The sequence below is a fragment of the Siphateles boraxobius genome, unplaced genomic scaffold (genome assembly GCF_051911475.1).
Source record: "Siphateles boraxobius isolate OS27281-9 unplaced genomic scaffold, OSU_SipBor_1 55, whole genome shotgun sequence".
Taxonomy (NCBI): domain Eukaryota; kingdom Metazoa; phylum Chordata; class Actinopteri; order Cypriniformes; family Leuciscidae; genus Siphateles; species Siphateles boraxobius.
In genome coordinates, this window is record NW_027509181.1 from 11,219,287 (window position 1) to 11,242,799 (window position 23,513).

Genomic DNA, 23,513 nt, shown 5'->3' on the forward strand with positions numbered 1-23,513 from the left:
GTGCAAGAACAAACCTCATTGGTTCTCGTCCTCAAATGTGCTGGCGAAACATGCAAAAATGAACCTTGTCACGCGTCAAGTAAGCGTGCTTGAGCATCCGTGACCAAATTTGAGTGTTCTATGTACATTCGCTGATCAATGTTGATATGTGAATAAAAGCCTACCTTATATTTGTTTATTTTATAAATTATTCATGTTGAAGTCCATTCAATCCACATGGATTTCTTTTACAATCTCATTATGAACATTTTTAAGCGTAGAATAGACTTTTTATTGGAGGGACAGAAATCGTTCAGATTTCATTCAAAATATCGTCATTTGTGTTCCCGAAGATCAATAAAAGTCTTATGGGTTTGGAGGATGTGGATGAGTAAATGACAGAGTTTTCATTTTTGGGTGAACCAACACTTTAAATAAATGATGCTGCCTGATAGCCCTGGGAAAATCCAGCTTTTCTCTCTTTTTTTCTAAATGTAGTTGCTTGTTTAAAGCCACTGCCAATCATTGAACTCCAAGCATGTGTAAGGAGGGGAAGGACAAACACAGTCGTTGTATTGACACAGACTCTTCTGTTGTATTGTATGTATTCACATAACCTAAATGGGACCATAATACTCTCTCTTTTTTCCTCTGCGACCCCCTGCATTCTTTAGTGCGTAGCTTATATTTCCCTAGTTTACAGCCTTCACTAGTGCACACTTTCTCCCCGTTTGCTCTTCCTGTAATGGCCCACTCAAGGAGGAAACATTACTCAGAGAATCTTCCACAAATAAATGGCAAATACTGCAATGGCACAGCAGAGAGTGAGTATGTTATAGATAGTAAAACTAGTACATTAGTGGCTGTAGAAGCACAGTATTAAACATTAGCCACTTTCACACATGTAAAATGTGGCCACACAGCAGCACAATACGGTTGTCAGTCTTGTGTTTGAGTCCTTAATGTGTTACCTTCACACACAATTTGATTATTTAAAGTGATACGACTTCTCAGTTTTATGAATGTCGCCATCTTTGTTATTACTTTGGTCACTGGCGTTATACTTACTGGTAAGAGAATGGCTTGACTCTCGTTTCATGCTCATACAGACAGTATTCGAGACGCTACTGTAAGTTACTGTGTGAACGGGACATTTCGAGACCTGTAAGTAAATGTGGTTTTCAATCACACAAACTGACAGTGTGAATGAAGCCCGTAAAACACACTCGTAAAACTGAATTGACGTTTCTGCTTATTACATCATATCTACTGTCCACACAAGCAAAAACGTTTTACTGTTAAAGGGATAGTTCACCCAAAAATGAAAATTCTGTCAGTATTTACTCACCCTCATGTTGTTCCAGCCCCGTAAGATCTTCGTTCATCTTCAGAACATAAATTAAGATATTTTTGATGAAATCTGAGAGCTGGATCACTCCTCCATAGGCTTCTTAAGGGATTGAAACTTGCCAGCCCCGAAAAGTTATTAAAGACATCGTTAAAATAGTCCAAGTGACTACAGTGGCTCGATCTTAAGTTTATCAAATGATGAGAATACTTTTTGTGCGCAAAAACAAACAAAAATAACGACTTTATTTCAACTACAGTGGGCCTCTAGTCAGTTGACGTAGTGTGATAGCGTAGAGCTACGTCACATGTAGGCTCACTATTAGCCGACACTGGTCATGTGTGTGATGCGTGTTACGTACAACAACAGAAGCTTACGCTGTTACACTAGTGAACTGACTCGAGGCCCACAGAGAAGGAAATGAATAGTTGAAATAAAGTTATTTAATTTTTTATTTTTTTTGCACACAAAAAGTATTTTTGTCGCTTGATAAACTTAATATTGAGACACTGTAGTCACTTGGACTATTTCAACAATGTCTTTAATAACTTTTCGAGGCCGGAAAGTTTCAATCCCTCAAGAAGCCTATGGAGGAGTGATCCAGCTCTCAGATTTCATCAAAAATATCTTAATTCGTGTCCCGAAGATGAACGAAGGACTTACAGGGTTGGAACAACATGAGGGTGAGTAATTACTGACAGAATTTTCTTTTTTGGTTGAACTATCCCTTTAAGATACCATTTACACATCAGTACCCAAATACTGATAAACTCTGTGATGTCAATCATCAGAAATTATCTTTATATGCTGAGCCATTTTCATTTAATTTATTTGATAACATTTTTGGACTTCAGAGTAACAGGCGTTAGGGGCAGAGCAACACACTTTTGCATTTGAAAGCACAAGGTGCCGCACAATAGTATCCTCTTTAGAGCCCCAGCACTGATGAATGGAAAAGAAGAAAGAGTCTCGAGACACATAAACACACTGCTCATGTGTGAGATGCTGAAAAAAACAGCGAGACTCAGTGCATGTTTACATAACAAAAAACTGCACAGCGGAACACAAAAACACATTTGAACCTTAACCTTAATCTCAACAGCGTGGATTAATTACGTCATCTCTGTCAGAACTGATGATTGGCCCAAACCAAACGTTTTTCATCAGTGTACTGACCTTATACATGCTTATAATGATAATCTAATGTTTTGTTCACACATAGCATGAAAATGGTTATTTACAAATAAGGTAACTTCGGTAGCACTTTATTTCACTGTCCTGTTCCGCATGTACATACTATCTACTTATTATAGTAATATAATAGTTACTAAATAGTATAATGTGATATAATAGTAATAAAAGTTACAATAACTGGGCAATAACTTGGTACATTTATTCCTAAGTACTTTCTTAGGTAAGTACACTGTAAAATACACATACTATAAAATTCATAGTGTTACACATTTATTTGAAATAAATGTATGGTTAATAATAGGAAATTGTCATGAATGCTCAAACCAATGTTTTCACCAGCCTTGTCCCATATGGTAGATGCATATTATATACTGGAAAAAATTGCAATAATAGTATAATTACAAGAGCAAAAACACAATGGATTCAAACAGTAAAGCTGAGTGTTGAGGAAGTGCATGTGCCTCACTGTCTAATGCAATCTACATCTCTCAAAGATTTAGCATTTATACTGTTTGAGTGCCAAAGTTTTTAAAAACGGTGTAAAATATTGACTAAATTCCTTTTAGATCTTTTGCACAATGTTCGTTTCTTGTTAGTTCAATAAAGCAGTTACTTTCCAGCACTCCAGGTTGTTGCTTTTATTGTTTGCCAGTACATTCAGCTGCCATCTGTTTCTGTCCTTATATTTTATTTGACAGTAAAATTAATCTTTTTAACTTCACACGTGTCTTTACAACAAACATTGTTGAATGAATTGTCTTAGCTAAGTTCAGGGATCCAGTTGCAGCTAGGCCAATTCTGTTAAGGTTGCACTGAGGTCATAGTACAGTGTGATTGATTGCTCCATCCATTGTTTGACTTTAATTTCTTACCTTTGAAGAACAGAATTATTCTTTGCTATATATAGTATATATGTTAAACATGTATTTATAAATATAGATTGTCCCAAACAACTCTAATGTTATTTGTGTTTTTTAACCAAAATTCTCTCACAGAGGAGTTTTCAGAAGAACAGGTGGATGTTGAGCTCGGTAGGGCTGAAGGAACCTCCTCTTCTGAGGAGAAGCAATGTGGTATGCATTGCGGCACTTCTAATAAAGATGCTTTGAAATGTTTGTCCCCCTTTTCTCTTTCAGTTTGCCCTTTATTATTTATTTACTTTTATTGATGTAATGAAATGCCTCTTACTAACTTTGCCTTGTTAAATATACAGAAGCTGCATTGTTCGAAGTTCACGAAGGTCAGAACAAGCGTTGTTAAAGGGGATGCTCTAGCATACGGGGGATTACTCTTGTCACCTAGTTAGCAGCAACTGTGACAGCTGACATGGATGATTGGCAGCAATGTTTGAACTGGACTTTTTTGAAAGTGTCTGTCTGGAAACATAACAGGGTTCACAACCTGTGTCAGTATGTTTATTTTGGTCAATTTATGTACATAATAAAGAGTATAAATTATCTATAAAATCGCATCTTGGTAAGATATGTCAACATTTGAACTGCTTTAATATGTTTGTTTTTTAAACACTTGTATCTTTAAATATTCCGGTAAGCTAAAAAACAAATCTTTTATTTAAATATTCAAAAAACTCCAATCATCACCAGTGCGCAATGAATCTTGGGATTGGCTAGGCTGCGAATGATCCACTCGTTCTCTCCTTTGCGGCCAGGGAAAGAAGAATGCGCTTGTAGGGCGTATTTGAAGGAGCCTTTGAATAGGTACAGCCTTTGTTGCACCGCTGTGGTGCATTCGGCCTTTGAAGGATGCAGCCTCTGATTTGAAACACAGTAAAAATGTCAAAACCTTCTTTTTTCCTTTATAATTTATGTTGTGTCATAGTTCATGTTATCCAGTTAATCAACCAGTTATTTGCTTGCAGCAGAGCACTTCAGAGCTCAATTAAAGTCTCACTGTAGCTGAGCTGTGGAGCTAAACCTTTCATTTCTGGCTTGCTTTTGTGATGTTAACAGCTGCTTCACTTTCACATGAAAACCTGGACTTCCTTTTGTAGCTTGGTGTGTAAAGCTGTTGAAATGATGTTTTATAGAGGGCCTGCAGGATTCAAGAGCAGAAGAGAATGAAGATCAGCCCCTGTCTGTTGTGGAAGTGGCGAGCGGTATGGACCTTCTGCTCCAAACACTTCTGCTTCTTTTGATTGAAATGCTTTGCCTGAATGCCCTTTTGTGCCTTCATTTTTGTGGATGCTCTTATGCCTTGCAACCTAATGTTTGTAATTTTCTAGTGTTTTGTCATATTTTAAGCCTGCTGGTTTGCATTTGGCTCCTGTTTGAATTTGGCATACTGGTAACAGGACCTCTCGCCTTTTCTTGCTTTGAAAATCCTTTTCATGTTGCGTTTACAATGGGGTGATTTTTAAAGTGTAAGATAATATGTATGCCAGCGAGGACACATATTAGTTTTGATACCACTGCTGGGGCATGCTGAGAGGTTTCAGGCTTTTAAATCAAAATAAACTCAAGCGAGACTCCAGCCCTGTTTTCAGTTTATTTCCCATTTGATTGGTCACAGAGACCTCCGCTCAGCTTTTTTTGACACGCTAGGTGTGATGTTTTTGCTTTTGTGTATAATTTGATGGTGTGATTTCATGCCAGGTAATAGTGTTTGCCTTGCCGTCCTTCGGATGAGATGTTAAACCGAGTTCCTGACTCTGTGGTAATTAAGACCCTGTTTACACCTGGTATCAAGATGTGTTTTGGGTGATCGGATCACAAGTGGACAACTCTAAATATAGTTGTAAACGGGGTATAAAACGTTTTGAGCTTGTCCACTTTCGACCACTTCCAGAGGTAGTTGAAAACGCATTCGACCGGAATGCTTTCATAGTGTAGATGTTCATGTGGTTGAATGTGTTCGAACAGCCACAAAAGACCATCCACTGACCTAATGCGTAAACATTATGGGAAGAGCTCTAGCCAGACGGGATTTAAACTTTATCGGCTGAAGACTCAAGTTTGGTTTGAAGATGAAAAATGTACCAAGCACAATGTTCTCTCTCTATTCTTGATTTCTAACACACGCTCACAGCGTTCGGCAGTTCTTGCGTCTGTCAGTCTAGAAACAAAAGCTACTACTCTTTGTATGTTTTTCCGTCGTCCTCGGGCACGTTCCTATGTAAATTACAGAGCTTATTTGACCATTAGATCAAAAGTTCTGCAAAAATCCATACATTTACCTGTCCATTTACCCTCCCATCGAAGACATCAGGATAGAATTGGTTGAAAGTAGACAAAAGAGACGGATTAAAACACTAGGTGTAAACGGGTATGTGTCTCCCTCGTCTACTTGTGATCCGAAAGACCAAAACGCATCATAATACCAGGTGAAAACAGGGCCTAAAAATCCCATGGCACTTCTCGTAAAAGAGTATAAGTGCAACCCCGGTGTCCTGACCACCTTCCCTCCAATGGCCCTTATCAGTCCCCATCCACTGAATCACTCTCTCCTCCACCTATAGCTCTTGTGGTGAGCAGTGGTCCAGGTGGATGCTGCACACTGGTGGTGGTTGAGGAGAAACCCCTGATATGGTTGTAAAGCGCTTTGGGTGTAAAGTAGTACATAGGAAATGTGCTATATAAATACCTCATTCATTCATTCATCCCTGCAGATGAAATTGCCAGATATTATGCTGTACAATTCTTTAATGTTTGTCTTTTATGTTTTTCTCTCTGTTTGCTGTATATCCTGACCAATATTAAGCTGGGGGAATGGCACCCACAGGTAAAACACTATTTTTACTCTTACCCAACTTATTCTCACATTTTACCAGATTAGTGTCTTGCTTTGTAGAATAGCCATTATGCTACATTAATTATGATCTGTGATTATGATTATGATCCTATCATGTTTTGGTAGTACTCCACCTCACTGATCATTATCTTGTACTGGTTATTTGTTTTTTGTGAATACACAGATGTGTTAATTTGATTTTATTTGAATAATCAAGAGCAACTAGGTACTTCTAAAGAGCAGACACACAAATGTGCAAACACTGTCACTCTGTTTATCAAGTAATATTTGCTCAACCAATGGCAGAAGGGTGGAGTGTTCGGAAAGCCTAATTCGTTTATATAGATTTTTTGTGCTACCCTTGTGAAAAGGAAATGCACTTGAATGTACACTTGTGGTGTACCTAAATCTTATTAGTATAATTTAAAAAAATAAACTTGCATATATTATAACAAGGAATAAAATGTGCATTTTGTATTAATGTCAATTTAAAAGTGTTTCTTTAAAGTATATTTATGTTTTAATCATCTTTTGTTGTGCTTTAGTCTCACTTAAGTCAAAAAAAGCACTCTTAAGCTAATTGCTCTTATTATAAATTTAAACTATAATACATTTTCATTTAATTACAAATAAATCTGTTCATTTATACACACTTAGTTCTGGTTTCACAGACAGGGCTTAGATTAAGGCAGGAGTAGGCCTTAGTTCAATTAGGACATTTAAGTACATTTTTTAAGCGTGCCTTAGAAAAAAAAACTTTACTGGTGTGCATCTTGAGACAAACAAATGGCATTGACAAATTCATTCAGATATGTCAGTTTCAGTTAAAACAGCTCAAACATGGATTTTAGTCTGGGACTAGCTTAAGCCTTGTCTGTGAAACCGGGGAATTATAATAAATGCACTAGTAAATGCACTGACAATAAAAAAGGAAATTGAAATTTAAGTTTTTTTTTATATATATGCTCAAGTGTACTTTCACAAGGGTAGTGGCCCAGATATGACATGCTCCACCTCTGTCCAGTTTTATATAAAAAAAAAACTTTTTGCAAACAATCATGCTCTTCAATTGTACCTATCGGCTCATATTTCTGTGTTCAGTGTGAAGTCCGGTTTCATCACTACTGTTTGTTTTGTATGTTAGCAAAGGCCAGCAAACCAGTTTGATATGTTTGCTCGAAATCTTTCCTCTACGGGTTTTTATTCCCTCCTTAACATGTGACCGTTTTCTTAGAACACCTTGTGTTTTTAGAGATGGAAAAGTAATGGAGATTTTGTTATTGCTTTCTATAAAACATCTGACCAGGCTGTGTCCATGGTGAATGGGACGTGCATTATTATTAGTGCAAGTATAAGGCAAAAGCGGCTTTGTTTCCAGCTTTAGCAGCAGGGTTTTCATCTGATGGTTATGATCAACACTTGGACTGGAGCTGTGTTGACCATCAGAGAATACAAGAGCAGGACGAAGACCTCCTCAGAAGCAGCTGGGCTGAACAACCAGTCCATTCACAACATCGGCGGACATCTGTCAGTCCAGACCGCACCAGGAGCCTTTCTCTGGAAAACGAGCCACCTTTGACTTTCCTGGTTCGCAGTGCCGCCCTGGAGGACCTGACATCCGTCGGGGAGAGGATCGTAGAAGCCAGGGGTGCTTACAGTGAGACCCTTCAGGAAGAGGAAGAACTGTCCTTTTACGACAATGAGAGCCATGCTGAAGAAAAAAAGCTTCCAGCATGGGCCAGCAGGGCTCAGACAACTCTCGCTGAATCTGTATATGCACCTTCTGAAACCAAAGAACATAGTTTTACAAGCACTTTACCTCATGAACACATGGACACAATGGGCACAGTGGAGGAGAAAGTTGATGCTACATTATCAGGGGTTAGAGTTGCTGCTGAAGATTCAGAAACTCATCCTCCTACTAGCACAAGTGGCTCTCCAAAAGGTGTCCACGGCTCCCCGGCAAGAAAATCCCTGGTGCCGGTGGCTCAGTTTAAAGGTCTGTGATGTTAAGTTCACAGAATCCCAGTGCAGTGTCTCTTCCTTGGTTTGCCTCCGCCTATGTTTTACAGAGCCGCTTAGCTATGCACCTCTTTCTGTCTATAATGAACATCCTACAAAATAAGCGGCGCGCTGAGGAGAACGGTCTGTTGTCCTGCAATTTTTTGCTACACATCGTCCTTTTTTGGGCACTCAGCCTTACTTTGTCATTCTTTTGTTTCCTCTGGTGGTCTTGCAGCCTGTTTTACGCTTATTGATGAAATCCATGTTTGCTGGCCGTGTTTCAGTCTGGCATGTCTGTGTGCATGAGTGTGTTTGCATGTGTTCACAACAACATCATCTGGTGTAGCACTGCTTTAACAGATCCCCTTACTTTTATTTACAGCCTTACCTTTCTCAAATGTTTCTATAGAGCTTAAATTATACAAAGGCTCGTTGAAATTCTCAATTGAAAAACATTAGCAATACATTTAGCAAAATGTAGTCAGTTTAACTAAGGCATTTCCACACTGTTAGCATAGTTGCAACCTAGTTAGCTGCCTAACTCGTGAAAATACAGAGGTTTTCACAGCAAATTCTATAGCAAAAAATATATATATAGTTCAGAACATTTTAATATTCTGAAGAACCATTTTCCACTGTCAAGAAACTTTTGGGCAATGTAAAGATTTTAAAGGTTCTTTATACCTTGTTTAAGAGTGTACTGGGGCTGGGTTTCAAGAAAGCATATGTGCAATCTTATCTTATTTACGCCTTCAGATTCTAAAGTAGCATCACATATATCCTTTATGAAAAAGGCAATCTCAGAAAACATTACGATGAACTCAGTGATAAATCCAAGAAGGCAGGCCAGGTGGGAGAAATGTTGACTATAAACCGAAACTATTCAGTACTTAAAAGAATTCATAAAAATATTTAGCGTCATTTGAGTCGTCAAACTCTAGCATCACAATCCATTGTGTGTCAAGTCTCCCGTTTTCCAAATTAGTCTCTTGTGAGGTTTAATAATGGTTAGAATTGCTTAGACACTGAGGCAGGTCACTAGGTTTACAACACATGTAGAGAGTCCAGTTTTTTTCATTTTTCAAGTTCATTCAAATTGATATATTGATTGTATTCACATTGGTGCATTTTTTGGTTCTTTACAGCTCAGTCCAAGACCAATGGTGATGCTGAGAAGAGGGTGAGTGCTAATAGCTATTTTGCATTATTCTTTTCTTCTCCTCCACTTTAATTTTCTTGCCATTTATTTTGCTTATTTGTACACCATGGAGTTTTCATCCACTACTGTTTTGCTCTCTATATAAAGACCAAAGTCAGACCCTGCTCCCATAAAACACCTTCCTCCCTCCCAAAAAAGTCCTTGGCCTCCTCTAGTAGATCTCCCTCAGTACCTGCAACCTGTGCTGGGCTCAAAGAATCCAGGCCAAGAGTGAGTACAGCTGCCGATGTCCTGTCGCTTCTGTGGAGAATGCTCTAAGCTGTTTTACTGGCAGTCTGCCCACTGCCTGGTGTGATTAACAGTATCTGCATCTCTCCTCTGCCTAACTGACAAGCATGTCATTCGCACAAATATTCTATCGTCGGTGTTAATTTTCATTAGCACTGACATCTGGAAAGGCAGCTGAAAATTGTCAATATGGTTTTAGACTTGAACTTAAACTTCAGCTGCAGCAAAGTTTTTGTGTTTCCTGTGAATGGGATCATAATTATTGAAAGTGCTTTCAAACTCTATGTTTAAGCAGGCAAACATATCATAAGGCCTATTTATGAGTGCCTCTTCAACTTCGAGTGGGTTTGGCTCTCTGAACTCTGAGGAGTTCCTTTTATTTGTCTACTAACAATGTCTATAAAATGGACTTACATGTATCACTGGAGAATTTTGTTATTTTTGTCATTTTCTGAACCATCATTTAATGTCATTTCCAACACATCTTTAAGTGGTTACATTTTAAACATTTTTGGAATAAAAATAGAAAACTCTTAAAAATGTCTTATTAATGCTAATGTTATATAGCATTTGTATCAGCAATTTAAAAAATATTTTTACACTTTTTGGATTTGAGAACAAATTAATATTACCAAAGTGTAATTAAAAATTTGTCATAAAACAATAAAACAAAATGATGAAAAAAATTGTTCCCTTTCGTTGTCACTCCGAGTTACGTCGGATGACGACGAATGGGGTTTCGCTTAGAACACCTATCAACTTCGAGTATTACAAAACGAGCCAATGGCAAAGAAATGCCATGGGTCTGCGGAATTTGCATGACGTAACTCCGCCCCACCTCGTGGGTATAAAAGGAGGACGCCAGCAACAGGCAGATATGTTTTTGCTTCGGAGCCAAGAGCATTTCTTCACTCCACAGTCATCTCTGACTTCGCTCTACGAGACGAGCTTCTCTCTCCGGTGTTGGTGTGACGGCGATCTGCAGCGAGCTCACAGTGCCTGCTGATCTGTGCAGTAATCTGCCAGTGTGTGTGTGTCTCCCTGTGCGCTTCAACATCGCGGAGTTTTTTCTCTCCTCTCATAAAAGAGCTCGCACGCGGCACGTCTTTTTAAAGACGGCTCGCCCGTGCATTTCTGGTTGCAGCGGACTGGTATCGGACTCTGATGGGCACGAGCGCTGTCTAGTGTGTTTGATCATGCTTGAACAGCGCTCGTGGGTGACTCATGTTCTCGCAAGGGAACGTGATCATCGCGTCATAAATAGGTCGAGACTCGGTGAACTCGCAAGAGTGAGAGTCCCCTCATCCACCCCCCGATCTCGGCGGGTGGCCAGGGTGACCTGAGGGTTACGGTCTGGAACAAGGCGCCGACTATGTGTCCGTGACCCCAGCCCCCCTCTTCAATGACGGTGCCCGCTAGTGAACTGCTGATTCCCGCGAGTCTACCCTCTGGTGGCCCGCGTGTTTCAGTTGAAGCTACAGAGGAAGATGCCATGTCTGTTGCAGCATCACTAGGTGGGCTTGAGTCTTCTGGAAGTGAGGGCTCGTCACAGCTGCCACCTTCCGGTGTGCATACGGCTGTGCCTGAGTCTGATCCGGAGATGACGGCCATGCTTTCCTGGGACGATTGGTTTTGGGTAAGGCCGCCGACCCTCGTCCGTGGCAAACCCCAATACCTCTCTTCCCGGACGTGCATGATGAGATCTCGAAGTCCTAGAAGACCCCCTTGTCTTCTCAGGACCGCTCGCTGATCTCATCCGCCTTTCCTCCCCTCGATGGGGCCGCTGCCCTTGGGTACACTGGGGTTCCCCCGGCTGAACGCTCTGTTGCGATGCTATGTGTCCTCAGAGTGCTTCTTCTCGGCGCAATCCTAAGCACCCGCCCGTGGCCTGTAGGTTTTCGTCTACGCTTGTGGCGAGATCCTATAGCGCCACGGGACTGGCAGCCGCCTCACTGCATGCCATGGTCATTCTGCTGGTCCACCTGACCCAGATGCTCATGGACCTGCACGAGGGCGGGACTGACCCAGGGCTCTTCACTGAGCTGCGCGCCGCCACTGACCTTGCTCTCTGAGCGACGAAAGTGGCCGTACGCTCCCTGGGTCAGGTGATGCTCACCAGTCTGTGGCTGAACCTGTCTGATGTGCTGGATGTCGCGCGGACCCGTCTGTCCGACATTCCCATATCCCAGGTCGGCCTCTTCGGCGGTGCGGTTGAGGGCTTGCCCAACAGCTCTCAGCCGCCCATGAGCAGAGTGAGGTTGATTCTGTCCCGACGGCCCCGCCGTCCGCTCAGATCCCTCGTCTGCCCACCGCCGAAGGCGCCCTCCCGCGGCTCCCACCCCGCCCGTTCACGGGCCGGCTCTGGGGGCCGCGGGCGGACGCCACAGCCCTCTCCAGCCCCGCCCCCCGCTACACGCCGGGTTAAGCGGCGCTCGTGAGACGGGCACCTCGGCGATGGAGCAGACTGAGGTTGATTCTGTCCCGACGGCCCCGCCGTCCGCTCAGATCCCTCGGTCTGCCCACCGCCGAGGGCGCCCTCCCGCGGCTCCCACCCCGCCCGTTCACGGGCCGGCTCTGGGGGCCGCGGCCGGACGCCACAGTCCTCTCCAGCCCCGCACCCCGCTACACGCCGGGTTAAGCGGCGCTCTTGAGTTGGGCTCCTCAGAGATGGGACTCAGTTCTTTCCAGGAGTTGGTAGCAGGACCACTCCTTTCCCCGGGGAGGGCCGGGGAAGAATCCTTATTCTCCAAAGAGCTGATTCTCCCGTCTCTGAGCACAGAGTTCTCGGACGTCACAGAGCGCCGCCCACAAGCCGTGCTCTCCTCGTCCCCCTCTGTCCCAGAGGTGGTTGACATGGCGTGCCGTCCACGGACCGCTTCGCCCCTGTCCCCCTCTGTCGCCAGACCCCTGGCAGAGCAGGCCCCCGCGGGACGACCAGCCTGGTCCTCCCCTGGCCCCTCTGCCAGGGCGCGGTTGCTAACTGTGCCCCCACATCGGGCCGCTATGCCGTCCACGTCTGGGCCAGTTACTCCGCTTCGCTGCCCCTCCGGGGGGACGCCTGTGGTCGCATGATCCCGCTGGTTCAGTTCCTGGGAGCCTGGTTAGAGCTTCCCCGTCTGTCCCGCTGGGTCGCGCGGACCATCAGGCTCGGCTATGCGATTCAGTTCGCACGGTCTCCTCCCCACTTGGGGAGTCCGCTCCACTTTTGTTGGTGGCTATGCCCCCATCAGGAGAGCAGAGATTGCCACCCTGCTGGCGAAGGGCGCAATCGAGACTGTCCCTCCAGCCGAGATGAGGTCAGCCGGCTTCTCAGCCCCTACTTCATTGTCCCTAATAAAACCGGTGGGTTACGGCCAATCCTGGACTTGCGCGTGCTGAACCGCTCCCTTCACAGGATGCCGTTCAAGATGCTCAAACGCGTTTTCGAATGCATACGGCCTAGGATTGGTTTGCAGCGATCGACCTGAAGGACGCCTACTTCATGTCTCTATTCTCCTTGACACAGACCGTTCCTTCGGTTTTCTTTCAGGGGCAGGCATCCAGTACGCGGTTTTCCCTTTCGGGCTAGCCCTGTCTCCTCGCATCTTCACGAAGGTCGTCGAGGCTGCCCTTGTTCCCCTTCGGGAACACGGGGTTCGCATCCTGAGTTATATCGACGACTGGCTGATCATAGCTCACTCTCGAGTTCAGGTTGCGAACACAGGGACCTAGTGCTTCGGCACCTAGCTCGTCTGGGCCTTCGGGTCAACTGGGAGAAGAGCAAACTTTGCCCCGTGCAGAGGATCTCTTTTCTCGGTATGGATATCGACTCGGTCGCCATGTCCGCGCAGCTTACGAGCTAGCGCGCGCGCAGTCACTGCTGACTTGCCTGAAAGATAGAACAGTTCGAGGGCAAGAGTGCGGTTCCACTGAAACTTTTTCAGAGGCTCCTGGGCATATGGCTTCTGCAGCCGCGGCAACGCCGCTCGGATTGCTTCATATGAGACCGCTTCAGCTTTGGCTTCGCGACCGAGTCCCGAGGTGGGCATGGCAACACGGCACCCTCCGAGTAACAGTTACTCCGACCTGCCGTCAGACCTTCACCCCGTGGTCGAACCTCAGTTTTCTACGGGCCGGAGTGCCCCTGGAACGAGCTTCGCGGCATGTTGTTGTAACGACAGATGCCTCCTCCACGGGCTGGGGTGCCATGTGCAATGGACGTGCTGCCGCGGGCTCCTGGACAGGACCCCGTCGCCTCTGGCACACCAATTGCCTCGAGTTGCTGGCCGTACGTCTTGCTCTGCGCCGCTTCCGGGCCGTGCTCAAGAACCAACACGTACTAGTCCGTTCAGACAATACCGCCACTGTAGCGTACATCAACCATCAAGGTGGTCTACGCTCCCGCCGTATGTCGCAACTCGCCCGCCACCTCCTCATATGGAGTCAGAAGCATCTGAGGTCGCTTCATGCCATTTACATCCCCGGAGCCCTGAACTGTGCAGCCGACGAGCTCTCACGGCTTCAGCCCCTCCCGGGAGATTGGCGACTCCATCCCCAGTCGGTTCAGCTGATTTGGGACCAGTTCGGGGACGCACAGATAGATCTGTTTGCCTCTCACGACTCGACCCATTGCGCCCTGTACTATTCCCTGACCGAGGGCACGCTCGGCACGGATGCACTGGCGCACAGCTGGCCGCGGGGCCGCAAATATGCGTTTCCCCCAGTGAGCCTTCTTGCGCAGACCCTGCGCAAGGTCAGGGAGGACGAGGAGCAGGTCATTCTGGTCGCGCCATACTGGCCCGCCCGGACCTGGTTCTCCGAACTAGTACTCCTCGCGACAGCACCTCCCTGGCCGATTCCCCTGAGGAAGGACCTCCTTTCTCAGGGACGGGGCACCCTATGGCACCCTCGTCCCGATCTTTGGAACCTCCACGTGTGGCTCCTGGACGGGACGAAGCAGGTTTGAGTACCCTTCCACCTACGGTGGCGGCTACCATCACTTCCGCTAGAGCGTCGTCCACGAGACACGTCTACGCGTTGAAGTGGAACCTCTTCGTCAACTGGTGCTCTTCTCTTCAAGAAGACCCCCGGAGATGTTCGATTAGTGTCGTGCTTTCCTTCCTTCAAGATAGGCTGGAGCGAAGGCTGTCTCCCTCCACCCTGAAAGTCTATGTTGCCGCTATTGCCGCACACCATGACCCAGTCGAAGGTAAGTCTGTTGGAAGGCACAACCTGATCATCAGGTTCCTGAGAGGAGCGAGGAGACTGAATCCTCCTCGTCTCCTCTCGTTCCCTCTTGGGACCTCTCAGTGGTTCTAACTGCCCTGCGGAGTGCTCCCTTTGAGCCTTTGCAATCAGTGGAGCTTAAGTTCCTGTCTATGAAGACAGCGCTCCTGGTTGCATTGGCCTCCATCAAGAGGGTGGGGGACTTGCATGCATTCTCCGTTGACGAAGCGTGCCTGGAATTTGGGCCGGCTTACTCTCACGTGTTCCTGAGACCCCGGCCTGGATATGTGCCCAAGGTTCCTACCACTCCCTTCCGGGACCAGGTGGTGAACCTGCAAGCGCTGCCCCCGGAGGAGGCAGACCCAGCCTTGGCACTGCTCTGTCCAGTACGCGCCCTCCGCGCCTATGTAGACAGGACGCAGTGTTTCAGGACCTCAGACCAGCTCTTTGTCTGTTATGGTGGGAAGCTGAAGGGAAAGGCTCTCTCCAAGCAAAGGTTGTCTCACTGGATAGTGGACGCCATTGCCTTGGCATACCAGCAGCAAGGTCGACCGTGCCCCCTTGGTGTGACCGCCCACTCCACCCGGAGTGTGGCATCCTCTTGGGCTCTAGCGCATGGCGCCTCGCTAACAGACATCTGCAGAGCTGCAGGCTGGGCGACACCTAACACATTCGCCAGATTCTACAATCTCCGAGTGGAGCCAGTGTCCTCTCATGTACTCGCTTCAACCAGCTAGTACTGGACCCGCTCAGGTGTCTTCGCTTGCTCGCCATTCCACTCCACGGACTGGATACGTGCGATATTCTCCTCAGGTGAGCTTCCCCGAAAAGCCCTGAGTTCCTCCAGCACTCCTGACGTTGGCGCCAGTGTCTATTGCCTGTGCGTCGGCTAGGTGCCTCCCGTGTGCATGGTCCCTCCTCTGAGCGACCCCCACATGTGTATTTCCACTGTAAGCCTCTCTGAGCGTGTGTCTTTCCCTTGGCAAGCCACCTTGCCACCCCTGGGGTTGAAATATTCCACCTGCGGCTGGACACCCCAGTGTTCTCCATATGTCTCCTTCGGGTCATATGTGTATTCTCTAAGTCCCCCCCCTCTGGGTTGGCAGTAATTGCATATTTCCCCTAAACTTTGGGATATGCTCCCCAGTGTACCTTGGTATTCCTGTGCTAAATAGGAGTCCTTCGTCCGTGCCAGTCTCACGACAGGGATCTCAGATTTACGCAGGGCACTGGAAGACAGCTGAGAAGGTGGCGTGATTAGACTGGTAACCCCATTCGTCGTCATCCGACGTAACTCGGAGTGACAACGAAAGGGAACGTCTCGGTTACGTATGTAACCCTCGTTCCCTGAGTAGGGAACGGAGACGTTACGTCTGCCTGCCACTTTCCGCTGTACCGCGGGGATCGCCTGAGCTCAGTCTTGGCTCCTCAGCGAAGAAACATATCTGCCTGTTGCTGGCGTCCTCCTTTTATACCCACGAGGTGGGGCGGAGTTACGTCATGCAAATTCCGCAGACCCATGGCATTTCTTTGCCATTGGCTCGTTTTGTAATACTCGAAGTTGATAGGTGTTCTAAGCGAAACCCCATTCGTCGTCATCCGACGTAACGTCTCCGTTCCCTACTCAGGGAACGAGGGTTACATACGTAACCGAGACGATTTTGTTATTTTTAAATATATAAAAGCGGGACATAACAGGGTCATAGGGTCATAAAGGTGTACATAACAGAGACATGTATGGACATTTGCAGTTGTTTTGTTATCCATAATTTCATGGAATATAATTATTAATGTGTTTCTCTTTCTTACTTACTTTCTTTTTTTCTTTTCTGTATATCTCTAGGCTCCTAGTAGCAGTAGACCTCATGCTGCTGGTACAAAGATTCCTGCCATGACTGCAGTTGCCAAAAATGGAAAAGGTAAGTAAGATTTTTTTTAGTTTCTTAGAGTTTTTAGATATAAATGTGTCATATACAGTAGTGGCCAAACGTGATGTCCAGAGAGGATATTTGCACAATATTAGCTTTTAATGACACTTTCAAAATATGAGGAGTATTATATTGGGAAGAATAATACCCCAAACTTGATTAAGTTATGGAAATGAAAAAAACATTTATTTGGCAAGAAAGGCAAACTTATGGGTTTTATTGTATTATGCAAAAAAAAAAAAGGCATAGAAAAACAAAAGCTCAGGAAATAAAGCATACATTGACTACAATGTAATCAGTTATAAATATTTTGTTGGTTCTCCCTTGTTTTTGATTAGAGCATAGAGTCACTAAACTTTACACATGTGTCATGTGTCTTCCCAAAGTTGAGCTTCATCGGTAGACCTGCGTGACTTATCACAATTCAGCTTATAATTTCGCAAAGGGTTTCAGTGGCTTTAAGGTCAGGGGACTGAGGAGGCCACTTGAAGACTTCAAAATGCTGAGCATGAACACTTTCATTGCGTACAACTTTGTTTCATACGCTATGTGTTTGGGATTGTTATCATATTGGAAAATACACATTTGATCTCAAAACAGATCCTCCATACTTGGCTACATTATGTTCAGTAAGTATCAGTCCATTTTCAAAGTGCCAGCAACTTTGTAGATCCTTCCAACACCTGCTGCAGACATGCAGCTCCAATGCCATTATGTTTCCCCCGCCGTGCTTAATGGCGTCACGCATGCATTTGGTATTAAAACACTCCAGTCGTCTCATACGAACATACCTGACACCATCCAATGCTAGGTGCAGAACATGCTCCAATCTTCCTTTTGTTCTTTGACAAATGCAAGATTTTTTTTGTGTAGTAGATAAAACTCATAAATATTTTCTTTACTGCTACACCTCTCAATCCAGCCTCTTATAGCTAGGTTGCAGGTCTCATCCAGATTTTCATCCTCCTGCAAAAATGCTCACTAGTCTTCCTTGACCAGCCACTGCATGTTACATTCTGCATGGCAATGGCCTCAATGTGCTTTAAAATAATTCTGTGGACAATATGACAATTCACATCCTAAACATCAGCAATATCCAAAAGCGACTGACCAAGCTATTGAATATTCAACAATATTCTCCTTGGTTGCAGAGGACAGCTTCTTCCATTTAGTCGTTTACGCTAAAACTGACAAAACAACATCTAATAATAAAGCTAATACTTGCCGCACGGTGATTTATTGAATTGTAGGCTGGGAATAATGAGACTACTTTGCCCAAAATGACTTCCGCACAATTCCGAAACCGTATGTTTCATTGCGTCATGACAAAAGATACAATTGAAATGTGGAATGCATACATTAGTTTTACACTACTACAGGCTCAACTTAACAACTTCCGCACAAAATATTTAATAAATATTTAGTTGAATAAAGGGCAAAGAAGCCATTTTCCTTAGGTCAGATATCACTTTTGGCCACTACTATCATCATTATCATAACACTATACTGTTTCCCAGACTCTCCAAAGACCCCGGAGACCAGTGGGCACAACAGCCCTGGCACTTCCAAATCCCCTGCCAGTAAAGCTGCGGGTGGCAAGCCTCCAAGCACAGGAAATGAAATTAAGAAGATTGCAGTGATTCGCTCGACCCCTAAATCTCCAAAGAACCGTTCTCCTACATCGCTGTCCGCCGCTGCCCCCCTCCCTGATCTGAAGAACGTGCGGCCAAAAGTCGGTTCCACCGACAACCTGAAGCACCAGCCTGGAGGCGGCCGGGTAAATCATCTTGATTTGATTCACTTCAATGTTCGGTTTGCAGTTGGGTTTGAGATCAGATTTAAATCAGATATTTTGTTTATATATTTATATATATATATATATATATATATATATATATATATATATATATATATATATATATATATTTTTTTTTTTTTTTTTTTTTTTTTTTTTGCACTGTGGAAAAAATTCTGCCAACTTCAACTTAAAAAGTTAAAGCAGCAAATGAACATTTCACCTGAAGTTTTTAATAATCAAAATTAAATTTGCCCTACAAGTCATTTCTACTTGCATAATATTAAACTGTTGAATTATGTATAATTTTAAAAAATGAGTTAAAGTAATGGAAAAAAATATTGCCATGACTTATTGATCATATAGTTTTTCTACAGTGTGGTCAAAGAATGAATGTGTATGGGAAAGACAATTTGTTGTTAGTATTTATTGTTAAATAATCTCACAGTTAGTTATATATTTTTAGTTCAGTTATAAAACTCGACGCAGGCTGATAGGTCCTTAACATGCAATCTACTAGCAATCACATATCACATAATTACCATATGGCATGCAAGCAGATTGGCCTCTGCTGATCCTGCAGCCAATGAGATTGCTTGCTCAATGTTTAAATAGTCTGGTTCAGTGTTTGTTGTAATTAGTCCTGCATCGCCCTATCAGAGTTCCTCTGAAACCCTCCACCTCCCCCAGCTCCACCTGCCTAGATCTGCTACGGGACTTATGTATGTCTATTTATGCAGCAGCAGCATATCTTACATGCTCACAGCAGCGCGTCTGTGTATCTGTTAGCAGTAGCAAGTCCATACTTGCTCAGCAGCAGCAGCAGCAGTGTAGCAGATCAAGTCCGCCAAGACCAAATACATTAACATTGCCATATTCAATAGCATGCTAAAACTATTCCAAGAGTTGTCATGATTGAATTTGTTTTATCAGTAGTTGCAAAATCGCTGATATATTACACAATGTTACGTCTTTGCATATTGTTTCAATCTCATCAGCTAATGAAAATTCACCGGTTTATCATCAAACATCTCTCTCTTCCCTAAAACAATAGTTTTTAAGTCAACTCTCCCCTTGTTCTGTCTTTCACAGGTACAAATTCTTGATCAGAAGGTGGATTTCAGTAATGTGCAGGCAAAGTGTGGCTCCAAAGCCAACCTCAAGCATATGCCAGGAGGTGGCAATGTGAGTAGCTACGGAATAATTCGAACACACAAGTTTTATTCCTACCAAGTTATTATCACCTAACTGTATTTGTCAGTGGCTGTCCCTACATTATCAGTAAACTACGGTAGCTTGTTTCCGCCACTGAATAAAATGAAAAAGTAATTGCGATTTTCTTTTATCCCACAATTCTGACTTTATGCAAATATCAAGTTTATATCTTACAAGTAAAAATCAGAATTGTGAGAAAAAAATCTGAATTGCGAGTTATAATGTCAGAATTGCGGGATATAAACAAACAATTAAGATTTATTTAGATATTATATCTCGCAATTCTGAGTCAAAGTAAAAAAAAAAAGTCAAAGTCACAATTATCTTAATTCTTTATTCTGTGGCAGAAGCAAGCATTTTGAAATTGTTTTTTAGTTTTTACATTTTCCGTATTCATTTTGCTTAAAGTTTTAGTTATTTTGTTGTGTTTTGTAAGTTTTTTTTAAAGTGTCTATTTATAAATTTTTATTTCAGCTTTAGTTATTTTAGTACATCAATTTAAACATTGCATTACAGCTACTTGCCAAGACAACATTTCTTATTTTCATTTAGTTTAAGTTTTTTATATATATAATTTCAGTTAATGTGAATTTTATATTCCGAAAATGTTTTAATGATTATAGTTTTAGTTTTCAGTTCATTATAATAACCATGGTAAGAATTGACTAATATATTATCTTTAAGTCTTGTAATGGTTACATTTTCCAAGAATGGTAACTATCCAGTTGTCCGAACAAACTAAAATGCATGCCGTTCCAAATAATATGTCTTTATGCTTCATGAGAATCGGGGAACCTTTAGCATTTTATCTTCTCTTTCATGAAAACTTCCAAACGTTTCTTTTAAACAGGTACAAATTTTTTATCAGAAGTTGGACTTTTGTAATGTCCCTTCTAAGTGTGGCTCCAAAGACAATATCAAACACACACCTGGGGGTGGCAATGTGAGTTACTATGAGATAAACCATTATCCAGATCCGGTTCACCCTTAAATTTACCATCAGTCATTTATTCCTTACCAAAAAAAGTATAACAACCTGCTCCTTTTCCAACTGATGGAAAGAAGTCAAGACTAAAACTCCCTACCATCCCTTATGACTCAAGATGTTCCTGAAAAGAAGTTCCTCAAGAAGTCAGAAACACTGTTTGACTTCAGATCTCTGCACTCTTTCAGGTAAAAATTCTTGATCAGAAGGTGGACTTCAGTAATGTCCAGTCAAAGTGTGGCTCCAAAGACAATGTGAAACATGTACCTGGAGGTGGCAATGTGAGTAACTATAGGATGAACTCAACGCCCTCTGTCTTGGTTCTTCCTGAAGTTATGACCATTTGTGAAAAATTTGTTAAATCAATCTCATTCAATTTAGTAGGTCTGTCTGTTACACAGTCACTTTTAGATTGATAATGAACTGAAAAAGAGGGTCTTTACTACTGTTGAGTTGATTGTTAAAAACTTCAAGACAGTCAAAAGTGAGAGGGAGACAAAGCCATTATAGTGAATTCATGTTTTATCTTTACCATTCACAAACCCATGGCTCTTCCTCTCTAGCAGTTCTTTCTACCTCTAAGATAATTAGCAACATAACTCCTGCTCTTCCCCAAATTTATAATTTTCCATGTAACAATACTGGATCAGAAGTTGGACTTTAGTAATGTCCAGTCAAAACGTACCAGGAGGTGGCAATCTGAGTTACAATGGGTTGAACTCAACACCTTCAGTCTTAGTTCTGTTCTAAATCCTGCTCTAAAAAGCCTTTCCTAATGATGAACTATGTTAGTTTCCCTCGGTTGCTCTCTGGGTTCCTCTCTGGTCCTGAGTTAAAAAGACAGATAACTCCTTGTCTTCCCCAAACTGTTCACTCTTTCAGGTGCAAATTCTTGATCAGAAGTTGGACTTAAGTTGCGTGCAGCCTAGGTGTGGTTCCAAAGATAATATCAAACATGTACCAGGAGGTGGAAAAGTGAGTAAACAGGGGACCGTTTTTTGTTGTCTCAACAAAAAGTCATACTAAAGAGACTTTAATACTAGGGATGCACTGATATTACAATTCTGGCCGATACTAATAACTTGATTATAATTTCCAATAAATGTTGAAATGTTAAAGGGTCACTCCACCTCTGGAAAGATGAATGTGTATTTAAAATGGGTAATATATGTAGAAGAAATGTGAAATTATTTTTGAATTCGGAGCTTTCTTGACTGAGAAAAGACAGAAAATGTATTTTTGGCTTATGTGGATGAAAGACAACAACTCCCAGAATGCACTTGCTTCGCTGCCCTAGGAGGCCACACCTACCGGTAACAGAGCGCAGTAGTTAAACAACAAGTCTAGGCTACTAGTGAGTGTCCGTGAGTCTGCCTACAGTCGCCATTCATCATGTTTACTGTGGCGAGCAGGACGAGTGAAGGCCGTGTGGAGAACGACGCGAGGCCGGTGGCGTGATTACTGATGAGCGACACCTGTGAGTCGCACCGGTCTCGTATCTTTCACGGAGGAGCGGGAATTTTCTTAGCAATGTTAAAACACACATCAACCGATCACTTGTTTAGCGTTCATGTAAACACTACATTCAGATTCACCAATCAGAATGAATTCAGTTAGATTGAAACAAAAGCTGTGCATGTAAACAATGAATGGCGACCGCAGAAAGCAAAAGCTGAATCCCGGACATTGACGGCCGGACATGTCTGGGAAAAAGAGGACGGTAACCCCTAAAGTTACTACTCAGCTTTCTCCACATAACAAGAGCCTGCTAGCTTACCTTCCAAAAAAGATGGCTGACACTATGTGTAATCCCAATCCTCAATAATGCATCCGTATGCGTATTCAGTACCTTCGTCTATATTTTCAAAAAGTTTCTGCCGGTGAAATCAAACGCACTGGCACTGATCTTTGATTGGTCTGTTAGCGCATTAGGTCCAGCCCCCTATGGGCGGGTTTGAAAGGGTGAGATCTAGTGCTTGTAGTCTTTACAGAAATCCCCCTGTCTTACACTTCCTCCTACAATGACGTAAAATGACGATTTTTGCGTCATTGTAGGAGGAGGTGAAAAAGGTAAATAGAGGATTTCTCTCGTCTCAGGGGAAAATAAGAGATTGTTGCACGACCATTCAATAATATAACTGTGTTTCTAACAATGGAAAGCTCAATGCAAATGGGTGGAGTGACCCTTTAAAGGACAAGTTCGGTATTTTACACTTAAAGCCCTGTTTTAAGATCGTTTGTGATAAAATAGAACGGTTAAGATTGAAATTTTTCGGTTCTCTATTAGCACCCACCCACCTCGACAATGGTTTCATAGGGGCACTGGAACAATCATTTTATAAAACGCATTAAACTTTAGTTTACAAAGACGTGAAACTCACCGAGTGGTCTGGGTTGTTCACTGATATGCTCACACAAAAATTGCTGCAAAAGATGCTTTCCAACAAGTTTTATCGTAGTTTTTGTTGAGTTTTTGTGGTCAGCAAAGAAATCTGTGGAAGAGGCAAAGGCTGCCCTTCAAATTGGTGATATCGTGGGGCAGGTACAGCATGGAAGAGGGGGTTTTGGGCTCAGTTTAGCTCCTCCTAAATGGCACAAGGCAGCCCCTGCTCAAAGGAGGAAGCTCGTTGTCAACGAGGTGCGAAAGCAGGAGGAGAGGATGAGGT

General features: G+C 43.4%; 1 protein-coding gene across 18 annotated transcripts in view; it reads left to right on the forward strand.

Annotated features, from left to right (window-relative positions):
* The window catches only part of mapta (microtubule-associated protein tau a), a 49,526-nt gene that overhangs the window by 12,350 nt on the left and 13,663 nt on the right, over positions 1-23,513 (forward strand). The window contains exons 3-12 of one of the 18 annotated variants that reach the window (XM_077206209.1): positions 3,517-3,594; positions 4,569-4,637; positions 6,239-6,259; positions 9,418-9,452; positions 9,579-9,701; positions 16,768-16,843; positions 18,370-18,629; positions 19,740-19,832; positions 21,036-21,128; positions 21,730-21,822. In XM_077206209.1, coding sequence (XP_077062324.1) covers positions 3,517-3,594; positions 4,569-4,637; positions 6,239-6,259; positions 9,418-9,452; positions 9,579-9,701; positions 16,768-16,843; positions 18,370-18,629; positions 19,740-19,832; positions 21,036-21,128; positions 21,730-21,822 — 941 coding nt within the window. Of the gene's footprint in view, positions 1-653; positions 804-3,516; positions 3,595-4,568; positions 4,638-6,238; positions 6,260-7,543; positions 8,268-9,417; positions 9,453-9,578; positions 9,702-16,767; positions 16,844-18,369; positions 18,630-19,739; positions 19,833-21,035; positions 21,129-21,729; positions 21,823-23,513 lie in introns of those variants that run through there. The other 17 variants (XM_077206208.1, XM_077206213.1, XM_077206210.1 and 14 more) reach the window with 17 other exon arrangements.